Here is a 12,462-nt window from a genome sequence, read left to right as displayed (position 1 = left end):
TGCGACACAAGTAAAATAGCATTTTAGCGCTCCACATCTGTATTTGATGCTGGCCGGACCGTCTAAATGAGTTTTGCTTGGGAGTTCATGTTTGTTGACCTCAAGCTGGATAGGGGGTGTTTGTGAACTGATTACCATGTATCCTGATTGCCCTGAAGGTCTGCAATGTTGGAGGGTCATTGGCATATGCACCCTCCTAGGCACTTATGAGATAGCCTTACCTGTCTGGCAGCCAGGACCGGTCCAGCCAGTAGGGCAGAGGCAGGTGTTGGACCGCATGCATGTCCCGCCGTGAGCACAAGGTGGGGCGCACATCGCTAAAGGGATGAAAAAGCAGATATGGAAATTTCACTGTACAGTACGTTGAATCCAGCATCAATCCAGAGCTTTCCAGCATTGTGCACTTTGCATAGGTGACCTCAGGAGTCCACAGTATACAATGGCGCTGGCACCCACTGGATCTTGAAAAAGTCATGCATCTCTTCCATGACACCGTAGCTCTATTTACAATACCTGCCTAGTGGACATGTCAAAGGGACTGTGTTCCTTATACCCAGTGTCTAGTGTGTAGCAAGACAGAGAACTGTCTTTACGGTCCAAAAGTGCCATTTCAGCCATTTTTCAGTTGCTGTTAACTTGCCAAGCTAAAATGCATATCTAAGTGGTATGCAGCTGAGATGTGATTTATTTCTCCCTAGATGCATTAGAGCAGGCAAGACTGGCAATGCTTGGATTTGGTTTAGTGACAAGCTGAGATGGCCCTGATAACTAGAGGTGATTGAACAGGTGCCAAAGTAGGGAAGACCTGCCACACACATTGTACGCAAGCGTGGCACTTGCTCTCCTGCTAAGAACCAGCAACTACCTACATCTAATCCCAGCTAAGAAGTAACAATGTCAATCACGGTGAAACAAATCCTCACAACCAATCCATAAAGCTCTCGACTACTGGCTCATCTATAGACTCTCTACATCTAGCACTTAGCCCCTTTAGCTTGGGAGGACATGCAGTGGATTCTTGGGTTTACTGTATTGAGTTGAGTGATGAAAAATCAAGAAATGCACCTCTGCGCCAGGAACCGCATTCTCCTAGATCACAGGGAAACTGAAAACAAGGTTTAAACTGAAAACAAGAATGTCTAAACATGAGCAATTTTTCACACAAAAGTGTAAATTGGTTGCAAAAACTCAGTATTAACCTGGTGCAAATATCATTTGCCCCGGGCAGTCTCTTATATTTATGTAGACTGCAAACTAAAGTAGGGTAATAGAATTTGTAGAAGCAAATCTATCAATAGTTGCAGAATGAGCTGGAATGTCAATTATGATGCAATTTGCTTAAAAAGGTAGCTGCTTAAGTAGGCGGCAATCAGACACTTAACTTTTCACTCAGTTGTCCAGTCGTGTTGTCCCCACTGTTTTTAGGTCTCGGACCGTAGGCTGCGCTTGCGCAGTCTCGCTCCGAGATTTAATGTCTCCTAAAGTGGGACTTGAACCCGCCCCTCTTCTCTATTGGCTGGCTTCCAAAAACGGAGGCCAGCCATTGGAGGAGAGGGGCATCACTCTGTTCATGCCCCGTCTTTTTCGGATTCAGGGCGTGCTTTTTGCAGTTTTCTCGCCGTGACGTCAGCCGTCAATTAACAGCAAAAACCACGCCCCCAATGCGAAAATGTCGGCGCTTTTCAGACGCCATTTCTGCTCGACCGCCGCCGCAAGAAGTCGAGAAGCTGCCGAGTCCTCCGGTGAGTGATTGGTGTCCTGCCCCCTCGTTGCTTGTGCTTGCTGTCCTGCCCCCCTCGTTGCTCGTGCTTGCTGTCCTGCCCCCCTCATTGCTTGTGCTTGCTGTCCTGCCCCCTTGTTGCTAGTGCTTGCTGTCCTGCCCCCTCGTTGCTTGTGCTTGCTGTCCTGCCCCCCTCGTTGCTCGTGCTTGCTGTCCTGCCCCCCCTCATTGCTTGTGCTTGCTGTCCTGCCCCCTCGTTGTTCGTGCTTGCTGTCTTGCCCCCTCGTTGCTTGTGCTTGCTGTCCTGCCCCCTCGTTGCTCGTGCTTTCTCTACTGCCCCCCCTCGTTGCTTGTGCTTGCTGTCCTGTCCCCTCGTTGCTTGTGCTTGCTGTCCTGCCTCCACGTTGCTCGTGCTTGCTCTCATGCCCCCCTTGTTGCTTGTGCTTCCTCTCCTGCCCCCCCTCGTTGCTTGTGCTTGCTGTTCTGCCCCCTTGTTGCTAGTGCTTGCTCTCCTGCCACCTCGTTGCTTGTGCTTGCTGTCCTGCCCCCCTCGTTGCTCGTGCTTGCTGTCCTGCCCCCCCTCGTTGCTTGTGCTTGCTGTCCTGCCCCCTAGTTGCTCGTGCTTACTGTCTTGCCCCCTCGTTGCTTGTGCTTGCTGTCCTGCCTCCTCGTTGCTCGTGCTTTCTCTACTGCCCCCCCTCATTGCTTGTGCTTGCTGTCCTGCCCCCTCGTTGCTTGTACTTGCTCTCCTGCCACCTCGTGCTTGCTGTCCTGCCCCCTCGTTGCTTGTGCTTGCTGTCCTGCCCCCCTCATTGCTTGTGCTTGCTGTCCTGCCACCTCGTTGCTTGTGCTTGCTCTCCTGCCCCCCTCGTTGCTTGTGCTTGCTGTCCTACCGCCTTGTTGCTCGTGCTTGCTGTCCTGCCCCCCCTTGTTGCTTGTGCTTGCTCTCCTGCCTCCCCTCGTTGCTTGTGCTTGCTGTCCTGCCCCCTCGTTGCTTGTGCTTGATGTCCTGTCCCTCGTTGCTTGTGCTTGCTCTCCTGCCCCCCTCGTTGCTTGTGCTTGCTGTCCTGCCCCCTTGTTGCTTGTGCTTGCTGTCCTGGCCCCCCTCATTGCTCGTGCTTGCTGTCCTGCCCCCTCATTGCTTGTGCTTGCTGTCCTGCTCCCTCGTTGCTTGTGCTTGCTGTCCTGCTCCTTCTTTGCTTGCGCTTGATGTCCTGTCCCTCGTTGCTTGTGCTTGCTGTCCTGCCCCCTCGTTGCTTGTGCTTGCTGTCCTGCCCCTTGTGGCTCGTGCTTGCTCTCCTGCCCCCCTCATTGCTTGTGCTTGCTCTCCTGCCCCCATCGTTGCTTGTGCTTGCTGTCCTGCCCCCTTGTTACTTGCGCTTGCTGTCCTACCCCCTCGTTGCTTGTGGTTGCTCTCCTGCCCCCCACCTCGTTGCTTGTGCCTGCTGTTCTACCCCCTCGTTGCTCGTGCTTGCTGTCCTGCCCCCCTCGTTGCTTGTGCTTGCTCTCCTGCCCCCCTCATTGCTTGTGCTTGCTGTCCTGCCCCCTCGTTGCTTGTGCTTGATGTCCTGTCCCTCGTTGCTTGTGCTTGCTCTCCTGACCCCCCTCGTTGCTTGTGCTTGCTGTCCTGCCTCCTCGTTGCTTGTGCTTGCTGTCCTGCCCCCCCCTCGTTGCTCGTGCTTGCTGTCCTGCCCCCCTCGTTGCTTGTGCTTGCTGTCCTGCCCCCTCGTTGCTCGTGCTTGTTGTCCTGCCCCCTCGTTGCTTGTTGTCCTGCCCCCCCTTGTTGCTCGTGCTTGCTGTCCTGCCCCCTCGTTGCTCGTGCTTGCTGTCTTGCCCCCTTGTTGCTTGTGCTTGCTGTCCTGCCCCCTCGTTGCTGGTGCTTGCTCTCCGGCCCCCCCTCGTTGCTTGTGCTTGCTGTCCTGCTCCCTCGTTGCTTGTGCTTGCTGTCCTGCCCCCTCGTTGCTCGTGCTTGCTTTCCTGCCCCCCCCTCGTTGCTTGTGCTTGCTGTCCTGCCCCCTCATTGCTTGTGCTTGCTGTCCTGCCCCCTTGTTGCTCGTGCTGGCTCTCCTGCCCCCCCTCGTTGCTTGTGCTTGCTGTCCTGCCCCCCTAGTTGCTTGTGCTTGCTCTCCTGACCCCCTCGTTGCTTGTGCTTGCTGTCCTACCCCCTCGTTGCTTGTGCTTGCTCTCCTGCCCCCTCGTTGCTTGTGCTTGCTGTCCTGCCCCCTTGTTTCTTGTGATTGCTGTCCTGCCCCCCCTCGTTGCTTGTGCTTGCTCTCCTGCCCCCCCTCGTTGCTTGTGCTTGCTGTCCTGCCCCCTTGTTGCTTGTGCTTGCTGTCCTGTCCCTCGTTGCTTGTGCTTGCTCTCCTGCCCCCCTCGTTGCTTGTGCTTGCTATCCTGCCCCCCCTCGTTGCTTGTGCTTGCTGTCCTGCCCCCTCGATGCTCGTGCTTGCTGTCCTGCCCCCTTGTTGCTTGTGCTTCCTGTCCTGCCCCCTCGTTGCTTGTGCTTGATGTCCTGTCCCTCGTTGCTTGTGCTTGCTCTCCTGCCCCCTCGTTGCTTGTGCTTGCTGTCCTGCCCCCTCGTAGCTTGTGCTTGCTGTCCTGTCCAACCCTGGTTGCTTGTGCTTGCTCTCCTGCCCCCCCTTGTTGCTTGCGCTTGCTGTCCTGTGCCTCGTTGCTTGTGCTTGCTCTCCTGCCCCACCCCTCGTTGCTTGTCCTTGCTCTCCTGCCCCCTCATTGCTTGGGCTGCTTTCCTGGCCCCCCTCGTTGCTTGTGCTTGCTCTCCTGCCCCCCCTCGTTGCTTGTGCTTGCTGTCCTGTCCCTCGTTGCTTGTGCTTGCTGTCCTGCCCCCCTCATTGCTTGTGCTTGCTGTCCTGCCCCCCTCGTTGCTTCTGCTTGCTGTCCTGCCCCCTCGTTGCTCGTGCTTGCTGTCCTGCCCCCTCGTTGCTCGTGCTTGCTGTCCTGCCCCCTCATTGCTTGTAGTTGCTCTCCTGCCACCTCGTGCTTGCTGTCCTGCCCCCTCGTTGCTTGTGCTTGCTGTCCTGCCCCCCTCGTTGCTTGTGCTTGCTGTCCTGCCCCCCCCCTCGTTGCTTGTGCTTGCTGCCCTGCCCCTTCGTTGCTTGTGCTTGCTGTCCTGCCTCCTCATTGCTTGTGCTTTCTCTCCTGACCCCTCGTTGCTTGTGCTTGCTGTCCTGCCCCCTCGTTGCTTGTGCTTGCTGTCCTGTCCCTCGTTGCTTGTGCTTGCTCACCTGCCCTCCCCTCGTTGCTTGTGCTTGCTGTTCTGCCCCCTCGTTGCTTGTGCTTGCTGTCCTGCCCCCTTGTTGCATGTGCTTGCTCTCCTGCCCCCCTTGTTTCTTGTGCTTGCTGTCCTGCCCCCTTGTTGCTAGTGCTTGCTGTCCTGCCCCCTCGTTGCTTGTGCTTGCTGTCCTGCCCCCCTCGTTGCTCGTGCTTGCTGTCCTGCCCCCCCCTCATTGCTTGTGCTTGCTGTCCTGCCCACTTGTTGCTAGTGCTTGCTGTCCTGCCCCCTCGTTGCTTGTGCTTGCTGTCCTGCCCCCCTCGTTGCTCGTGCTTGCTGTCCTGCCCCCCCTCATTGCTTGTGCTTGCTGTCCTGCCCCCTCGTTGTTCGTGCTTGCTGTCTTGCCCCCTCGTTGCTTGTGCTTGCTGTCCTGCCCCCTCGTTGCTCGTGCTTTCTCTACTGCCCCCCCTCGTTGCTTGTGCTTGCTGTCCTGTCCCCTCGTTGCTTGTGCTTGCTGTCCTGCCTCCACGTTGCTCGTGCTTGCTCTCATGCCCCCCTTGTTGCTTGTGCTTCCTCTCCTGCCCCCCCTCGTTGCTTGTGCTTGCTGTTCTGCCCCCTTGTTGCTAGTGCTTGCTCTCCTGCCACCTCGTTGCTTGTGCTTGCTGTCCTGCCCCCCTCGTTGCTCGTGCTTGCTGTCCTGCCCCCCCTCGTTGCTTGTGCTTGCTGTCCTGCCCCCTAGTTGCTCGTGCTTACTGTCTTGCCCCCTCGTTGCTTGTGCTTGCTGTCCTGCCTCCTCGTTGCTCGTGCTTTCTCTACTGCCCCCCCTCATTGCTTGTGCTTGCTGTCCTGCCCCCTCGTTGCTTGTACTTGCTCTCCTGCCACCTCGTGCTTGCTGTCCTGCCCCCTCGTTGCTTGTGCTTGCTGTCCTGCCCCCCTCATTGCTTGTGCTTGCTGTCCTGCCACCTCGTTGCTTGTGCTTGCTCTCCTGCCCCCCTCGTTGCTTGTGCTTGCTGTCCTACCACCTTGTTGCTCGTGCTTGCTCTCCTGCCTCCCCTCGTTGCTTGTGCTTGCTGTCCTGCCCCCTCGTTGCTTGTGCTTGATGTCCTGTCCCTCGTTGCTTGTGCTTGCTCTCCTGCCCCCCTCATTGCTTGTGCTTGCTGTCCTGCTCCCTCGTTGCTTGTGCTTGCTGTCCTGCTCCTTCTTTGCTTGCGCTTGATGTCCTGTCCCTCGTTGCTTGAGCTTGCTGTCCTGCCCCCTCGTTGCTTGTGCTTGCTGTCCTGCCCCTTGTGGCTCGTGCTTGCTCTCCTGCCCCCCTCATTGCTTGTGCTTGCTCTCCTGCCCCCATCGTTGCTTGTGCTTGCTGTCCTGCCCCCTTGTTACTTGCGCTTGCTGTCCTACCCCCTCGTTGCTTGTGCTTGCTCTCCTGCCCCCCACCTCGTTGCTTGTGCCTGCTGTTCTACCCCCTCGTTGCTCGTGCTTGCTGTCCTGCCCCCCTCGTTGCTTGTGCTTGCTCTCCTGCCCCCCCTCATTGCTTGTGCTTGCTGTCCTGCCCCCTCGTTGCTTGTGCTTGATGTCCTGTCCCTCGTTGCTTGTGCTTGCTCTCCTGACCCCCCTCGTTGCTTGTGCTTGCTGTCCTGCCTCCTCGTTGCTTGTGCTTGCTGTCCTGCCCCCCCCTCGTTGCTCGTGCTTGCTGTCCTGCCCCCCTCGTTGCTTGTGCTTGCTGTCCTGCCCCCTCGTTGCTCGTGCTTGTTGTCCTGCCCCCTCGTTGCTTGTTGTCCTGCCCCCCCTTGTTGCTCGTGCTTGCTGTCCTGCCCCCTCGTTGCTCGTGCTTGCTGTCTTGCCCCCTTGTTGCTTGTGCTTGCTGTCCTGCCCCCTCGTTGCTGGTGCTTGCTCTCCGGCCCCCCCTCGTTGCTTGTGCTTGCTGTCCTGCTCCCTCGTTGCTTGTGCTTGCTGTCCTGCCCTCTCGTTGCTCGTGCTTGCTTTCCTGCCCCCCCCTCGTTGCTTGTGCTTGCTGTCCTGCCCCCTCATTGCTTGTGCTTGCTGTCCTACCCCCTTGTTGCTCGTGCTGGCTCTCCTGCCCCCCTCGTTGCTCGTGCTTGCTGTCCTGCCCCCCTAGTTGCTTGTGCTTGCTCTCCTGACCCCCTCGTTGCTTGTGCTTGCTGTCCTACCCCCTCGTTGCTTGTGCTTGCTCTCCTGCCCCCTCGTTGCTTGTGCTTGCTGTCCTGCCCCCTTGTTTCTTGTGATTGCTGTCCTGCCCCCCCTCGTTGCTTGTGCTTGCTCTCCTGCCCCCCCTCGTTGCTTGTGCTTGCTGTCCTGCCCCCTTGTTGCTTGTGCTTGCTGTCCTGTCCCTCGTTGCTTGTGCTTGCTCTCCTGCCCCCCTCGTTGCTTGTGCTTGCTATCCTGCCCCCCCTCGTTGCTTGTGCTTGCTGTCCTGCCCCCTCGATGCTCGTGCTTGCTGTCCTGCCCCCTTGTTGCTTGTGCTTCCTGTCCTGCCCCCTCGTTGCTTGTGCTTGATGTCCTGTCCCTCGTTGCTTGTGCTTGCTCTCCTGCCCCCTCGTTGCTTGTGCTTGCTGTCCTGCCCCCTCGTAGCTTGTGCTTGCTATCCTGTCCAACCCTTGTTGCTTGTGCTTGCTCTCCTGCCCCCCCTTGTTGCTTGCGCTTGCTGTCCTGTGCCTCGTTGCTTGTGCTTGCTCTCCTGCCCCACCCCTCGTTGCTTGTCCTTGCTCTCCTGCCCCCTCATTGCTTGGGCTGCTTTCCTGGCCCCCCTCGTTGCTTGTGCTTGCTCTCCTGCCCCCCCTCGTTGCTTGTGCTTGCTGTCCTGTCCCTCGTTGCTTGTGCTTGCTGTCCTGCCCCCCTCATTGCTTGTGCTTGCTGTCCTGCCCCCTCGTTGCTCGTGCTTGCTGTCCTGCCCCCTCGTTGCTCGTGCTTGCTGTCCTGCCCCCTCGTTGCTTGTAGTTGCTCTCCTGCCACCTCGTGCTTGCTGTCCTGCCCCCTCGTTGCTTGTGCTTGCTGTCCTGCCCCCCTCGTTGCTTGTGCTTGCTGTCCTGCCCCCCCCCCCTCGTTGCTTGTGCTTGCTGTCCTGCCTCCTCATTGCTTGTGCTTTCTCTACTGACCCCTCGTTGCTTGTGCTTGCTGTCCTGCCCCCTCGTTGCTTGTGCTTGCTGTCCTGTCCCTCGTTGCTTGTGCTTGCTCACCTGCCCTCCCCTCGTTGCTTGTGCTTGCTGTTCTGCCCCCTCGTTGCTTGTGCTTGCTGTCCTGCCCCCTCGTTGCATGTGCTTGCTCTCCTGCCCCCCTTGTTTCTTGTGCTTGCTGTCCTGCCCCCCTCGTTGCATGTGCTTGCTCTCCTGCCCCCCTCGTTGCTTTTGCTTGCTGTCCTGCCCCCCTCGTTGCTTGTGCTTGCTCTCCTGCCCCCCTCTCGTTGCTTGTGCTTTCTGTCCTGCCCCCTCGTTGTTTGTGCTTGCTCTCCTGCCCCCCCGTTGCTTGTGCTTGCTGTCCTGCCCCCTCGTTGCTCGTGCTTGCTGTCCTACCCGCCCTCGTTGCTTGTGCTTGCTCTCCTGCCCTCCCTCATTGCTTGTGCTCGCTGTCCTGCCTCCTCGTTGCTTGTGCTTGATGTCCTGTCCCTCGTTGCTTGTGCTTGCTCTCCTGCACCCTCGTTGCTTGTGCTTGCTGCCCCCTCGTTGCTTGTGCTTGCTCTCCTGTCCTGCAATTGGCATTGTAAATGACAATGCCATTTATTTATGTTTTAAAAACAAAAACATAAATAAAAATAATGTCATAAGCAATGCCAATAGCTCTAACTTTAAGAATGCTGAGACCATTGCATTGTAAATGCTTGTTTATTAAACTTTCAAGAATAAGCATAATACTCTTTATGGTAAAACACTTTTGAACACCATTGAGCACCGAGAATTGTGTAGCATGGACACTCAAGCAGAATACTGAGGGAGAAGGAGGCAGTCATTCACCCAAAACAAAAAGCTTCAGAGGGCTGGAGAGAACCTGTCAAAACCGATAATCCCTCCCCACAGCACCACAGGCCCTTTTATTTAACAATTATGGGGAGAGGATGTAGCCTAACAACTAGGGCGGTCGATCTCAAATCTGGGGAACCAGATTCGAGTCTCGGAAATGACGCTCAACACCCTGTGATTCCGGGGAAAATCACTGCGTAACAAACATGAATGTGTCCTTCTGTAATGCAACTGGTGCTCATGTAAAGCGCTCTGATTCCTGATACATTAGGGTCACGTTTACGCTATATAAAACTACGGGGAAAAGACAAAACAACACAGTAGATTGAAATATTTTAAAAGCGATGTTAGTAGAACCAGATCCAGATCCAGTTCAGGAAACCTTCTTCTGACCATGTTTCCTACCTGAGCAGCCCGGCCCTGGATACCCAGCGGGACAATCACACGTATCTGGCGCCACGCAGACTCCGTAGTTTTGGCAGGGAGGGTTACACACAGCTGGAAGAAACGAACAACAAAATGCACCTGTGGTTAATTTCAAGATGATGTAAGCATTAACCCCTGTACATTCCTGCCCCCAGTGAGATTCTAAAAGAGCACATGAATCCTCACATCTCCTAAAGAAGTCCCAATTGTCCTGAAGAAGTTCTAAATATTCAATAGTACACCCACATGCCCAAAGTAAATGTGCATGTGGGTGTACTTGTAAAGCACACTGTGACTCCAAGGAGTATCCTGGCGCTGAAGACCGCTGGGGAACCCGTCCTGGTTTTCCCTGTAAGATGGTCCCTTTCTGGCTGTCTCCAAGGTGAAACCAGGCATCCCCGGCGTCTGTGGGGGGCCGTTGTAGAGATGATGCAAGCTTAATGCCCAGAGTTGCCAAGTGTGTTCCCTGGTTAGAGTAGGCACCGAGGCGAGAATTATCAAGTCCATTTGACACTGGTCCACGACCCTGCCCCGCCGGAAATTGAACCCTGGTCCCGGGCCGTTCTCTGCTTACGGGTCTGCCGCCTCTAACCTGTGAGCCACACCACTCCACAAAGTAAGGGCCTGGTTTAGAGTTTAGAGTTTGGCGGACCATCAGCCGTATTACAAGTCTTTTTATATCCTATGACATTTGTAATATGGAGGAAGGGATATCTGTCAGGTTTGTGATGGAGTGACCTGTCCGCCAACTCAATATCAGACCCCAAGTCTCATATGTCTGCGATGGACCTAAATGTCCTTGAATGACAATTACACTTTGGAAAAGCTCAACATTAACTAGTGACATTTGAAATGTCCAGGAGAAGCTTTACTACAAAGAGAAGTAGTTACACATCTCCTGCTTGAATGAAGAATCCAAGGAAACCCCTCATAGTTGTGGTGCAGTGGGTCGCTCCCGCATCCGGGCCCCTGTGTCCCTGCACCTGCTCTACTAATAAGTCTAATGCCCCTTCTGGGGAGCCCGTCTCAGGTTATACATTTGACTGTAGGACAGAAATTCCAAGGAATCAATCATCTGGAGGACTCTATAGACAAGCCTCTTTTTCAGAAGAGACTTTTTTTTTGTTAAAGGGTCTGAAATCCCACACGTGGGTGAGACACGAAGACGTTCCATGAAGATGCCTTGATAGGAAAAGTGCCCCACAGCAGGACATCAAATCCCACAAGGTATTCTAACTGCCGCTTGTATTTCAAATAACGCACGCTTGCACCGTGGTGTTGTTTAGGGCTATAAAAATCCATTGACGCTATTTCCCAAATCACTTGTACCCATTTGTAGTTGCTTTTTAAGGATTAAATAAAGAGGCAACCAAGCACACATACTAGTGCCCCGTGCACATCCCAAACTGTACTTTAAGCAAAGTTAATGTCCTGTTAATTTAGTGGCTGGACAAACATTTCAATCTCTCAATTATATTCATTCACATTAACAAAGCCATGGATTACACTCTCGCATTTAATTGCCAAAAGTTTTAAATACATGAATAAAATTAACTTAAATTGATTGGTACTTGGAGACCAGAGCTATATTACTGGCTAATAAAACTGACCTTTAATATGACTTAGGGGCCCTCGAGTTTTACACATTCATATTGCTCTCTCCACCCCTTTCCTCCTCCATTTATTAGGGTTTGATATACTTCCACATAGATTGATCTTCCTATGTTTTTTTTTTCAGTTTTATCACCCTTCAGCACTGGCATGATTTTTAATTAATTGACCAAGTACATACAGGGTGTTCTGCCCCTTTTTCTGCTGTAGAATCAAAACTTTCACAAACCAGAGCTAGAGTCAGTCAATCAACATCTTGGTCTGTATCCTAAGTCCTTAGTTATCAATAGGAAGGAAGAGGAATGGCTGTCCTATCGGTTCCCCGAAACAAGGTACAGTTTATCAAAAGGAGATAGGACACTTGTGACCACTTTTTCCAAGAGATTTGAAAAAGCCCTCATAAACGCTGCGTATCTCGAGAAGCGGTATATTTTATTCTCCGCCCCACGCAAGCGTTATGGCAACAGTCATTGGGCTTGATCAGTCAGTGTCTTGCCAGCCTCACCCGAGGCGATCTCTGGTTTTTTCGTGGCAGTATCCAGAGAAAAGCGAGTTACCCCACTGAAGCTGAGTGATAAAAATAAAAAAGTGTGCAGGTGATCATAGGCTTTATTCAGTTCACTTGACCACTTATTAAAAATTATTCTGTATGCTCTGGGGATAGTTAGGAATCCTTAGCATAGGTCAATTAGACAAAAAATAACGTCGACATGTTTCTGCTCTGTCGGCCCGAGGGTCTAAGAGCTTTCGTCAGGACAAATATACAAGAAAACACAGAGTGAATAAAAAATGATGTCACACTTTTGACATAAAGGGACTCTATTAATTAATAGTCTTACCCTTGAAGGTTTTCATATACCTTAAAAAGAAATCAACCGCATTTCAGCAGGAGGGTTCAGGCCGCTTTCGAAGCGTACTCCGCGTCTTGTGCTGGCTCTGCCTCCTGGACGCCATTAGGCAGAGCCAGCACAAGACGCGGAGTACGCTTCGAAAGCGGCCTGAACCCTCCTGCTGAAATGCGGTTGATTTCTTTTTAAGGTATATGAAAACCTTCAAGGGTAAGACTATTAATTAATAGAGTCCCTTTATGTCAAAAGTGTGACATCATTTTTTATTCACTCTGTGTTTTCTTGTATATTTGTCCTGACGAAAGCTCTTAGACCCTCGGGCCGACAGAGCAGAAACATGTCGACGTTATTTTTTGTCTAATTGACCTATGCTAAGGATTCCTAACTATCCCCAGAGCATACCGAATAATTTTTAATAAGTGGTCAAGTGAACTGAATAAAGCCTATAATCACCTGCACACTTTTTTATTTTTATCACTCAGCTTCAGTGGGGTAACTCGCTTTTCTCTGGATACTGCCACGAAAAAACCAGAGATCGCCTCGGGTGAGGCTGGCAAGACACTGACTGATCAAGCCCAATGACTGTTGCCATAACGCTTGCGTGGGGCGGAGAATAAGATATACCGCTTCTCGAGATACGCAGCGTTTATGAGG

The 12,462-nt window shown here is 53.5% G+C and overlaps 1 protein-coding gene across 1 annotated transcript in view; it reads right to left on the bottom strand.

Annotated features, from left to right (window-relative positions):
• Nucleotides 1–12,462, bottom strand: part of LOC147724856 (uncharacterized) — a 181,449-nt gene that overhangs the window by 52,270 nt on the left and 116,717 nt on the right. Inside the window, exons 14-15 of the mRNA XM_086966351.1 lie at nucleotides 9,329–9,421; nucleotides 222–317 (exon numbers count right to left, since the gene is read on the bottom strand). Coding sequence (XP_086822477.1) covers nucleotides 222–317; nucleotides 9,329–9,421 — 189 coding nt within the window. The remainder of the gene's footprint in view (nucleotides 1–221; nucleotides 318–9,328; nucleotides 9,422–12,462) is intronic.

This window comes from Lissotriton vulgaris, chromosome 4_1, assembly GCF_964263255.1.
Source record: "Lissotriton vulgaris chromosome 4_1, aLisVul1.2, whole genome shotgun sequence".
NCBI lineage: Eukaryota > Metazoa > Chordata > Amphibia > Caudata > Salamandridae > Lissotriton > Lissotriton vulgaris.
Note: the sequence above shows the minus strand (reverse complement) of the source record. Positions and strands in the feature narration are given on the sequence as shown.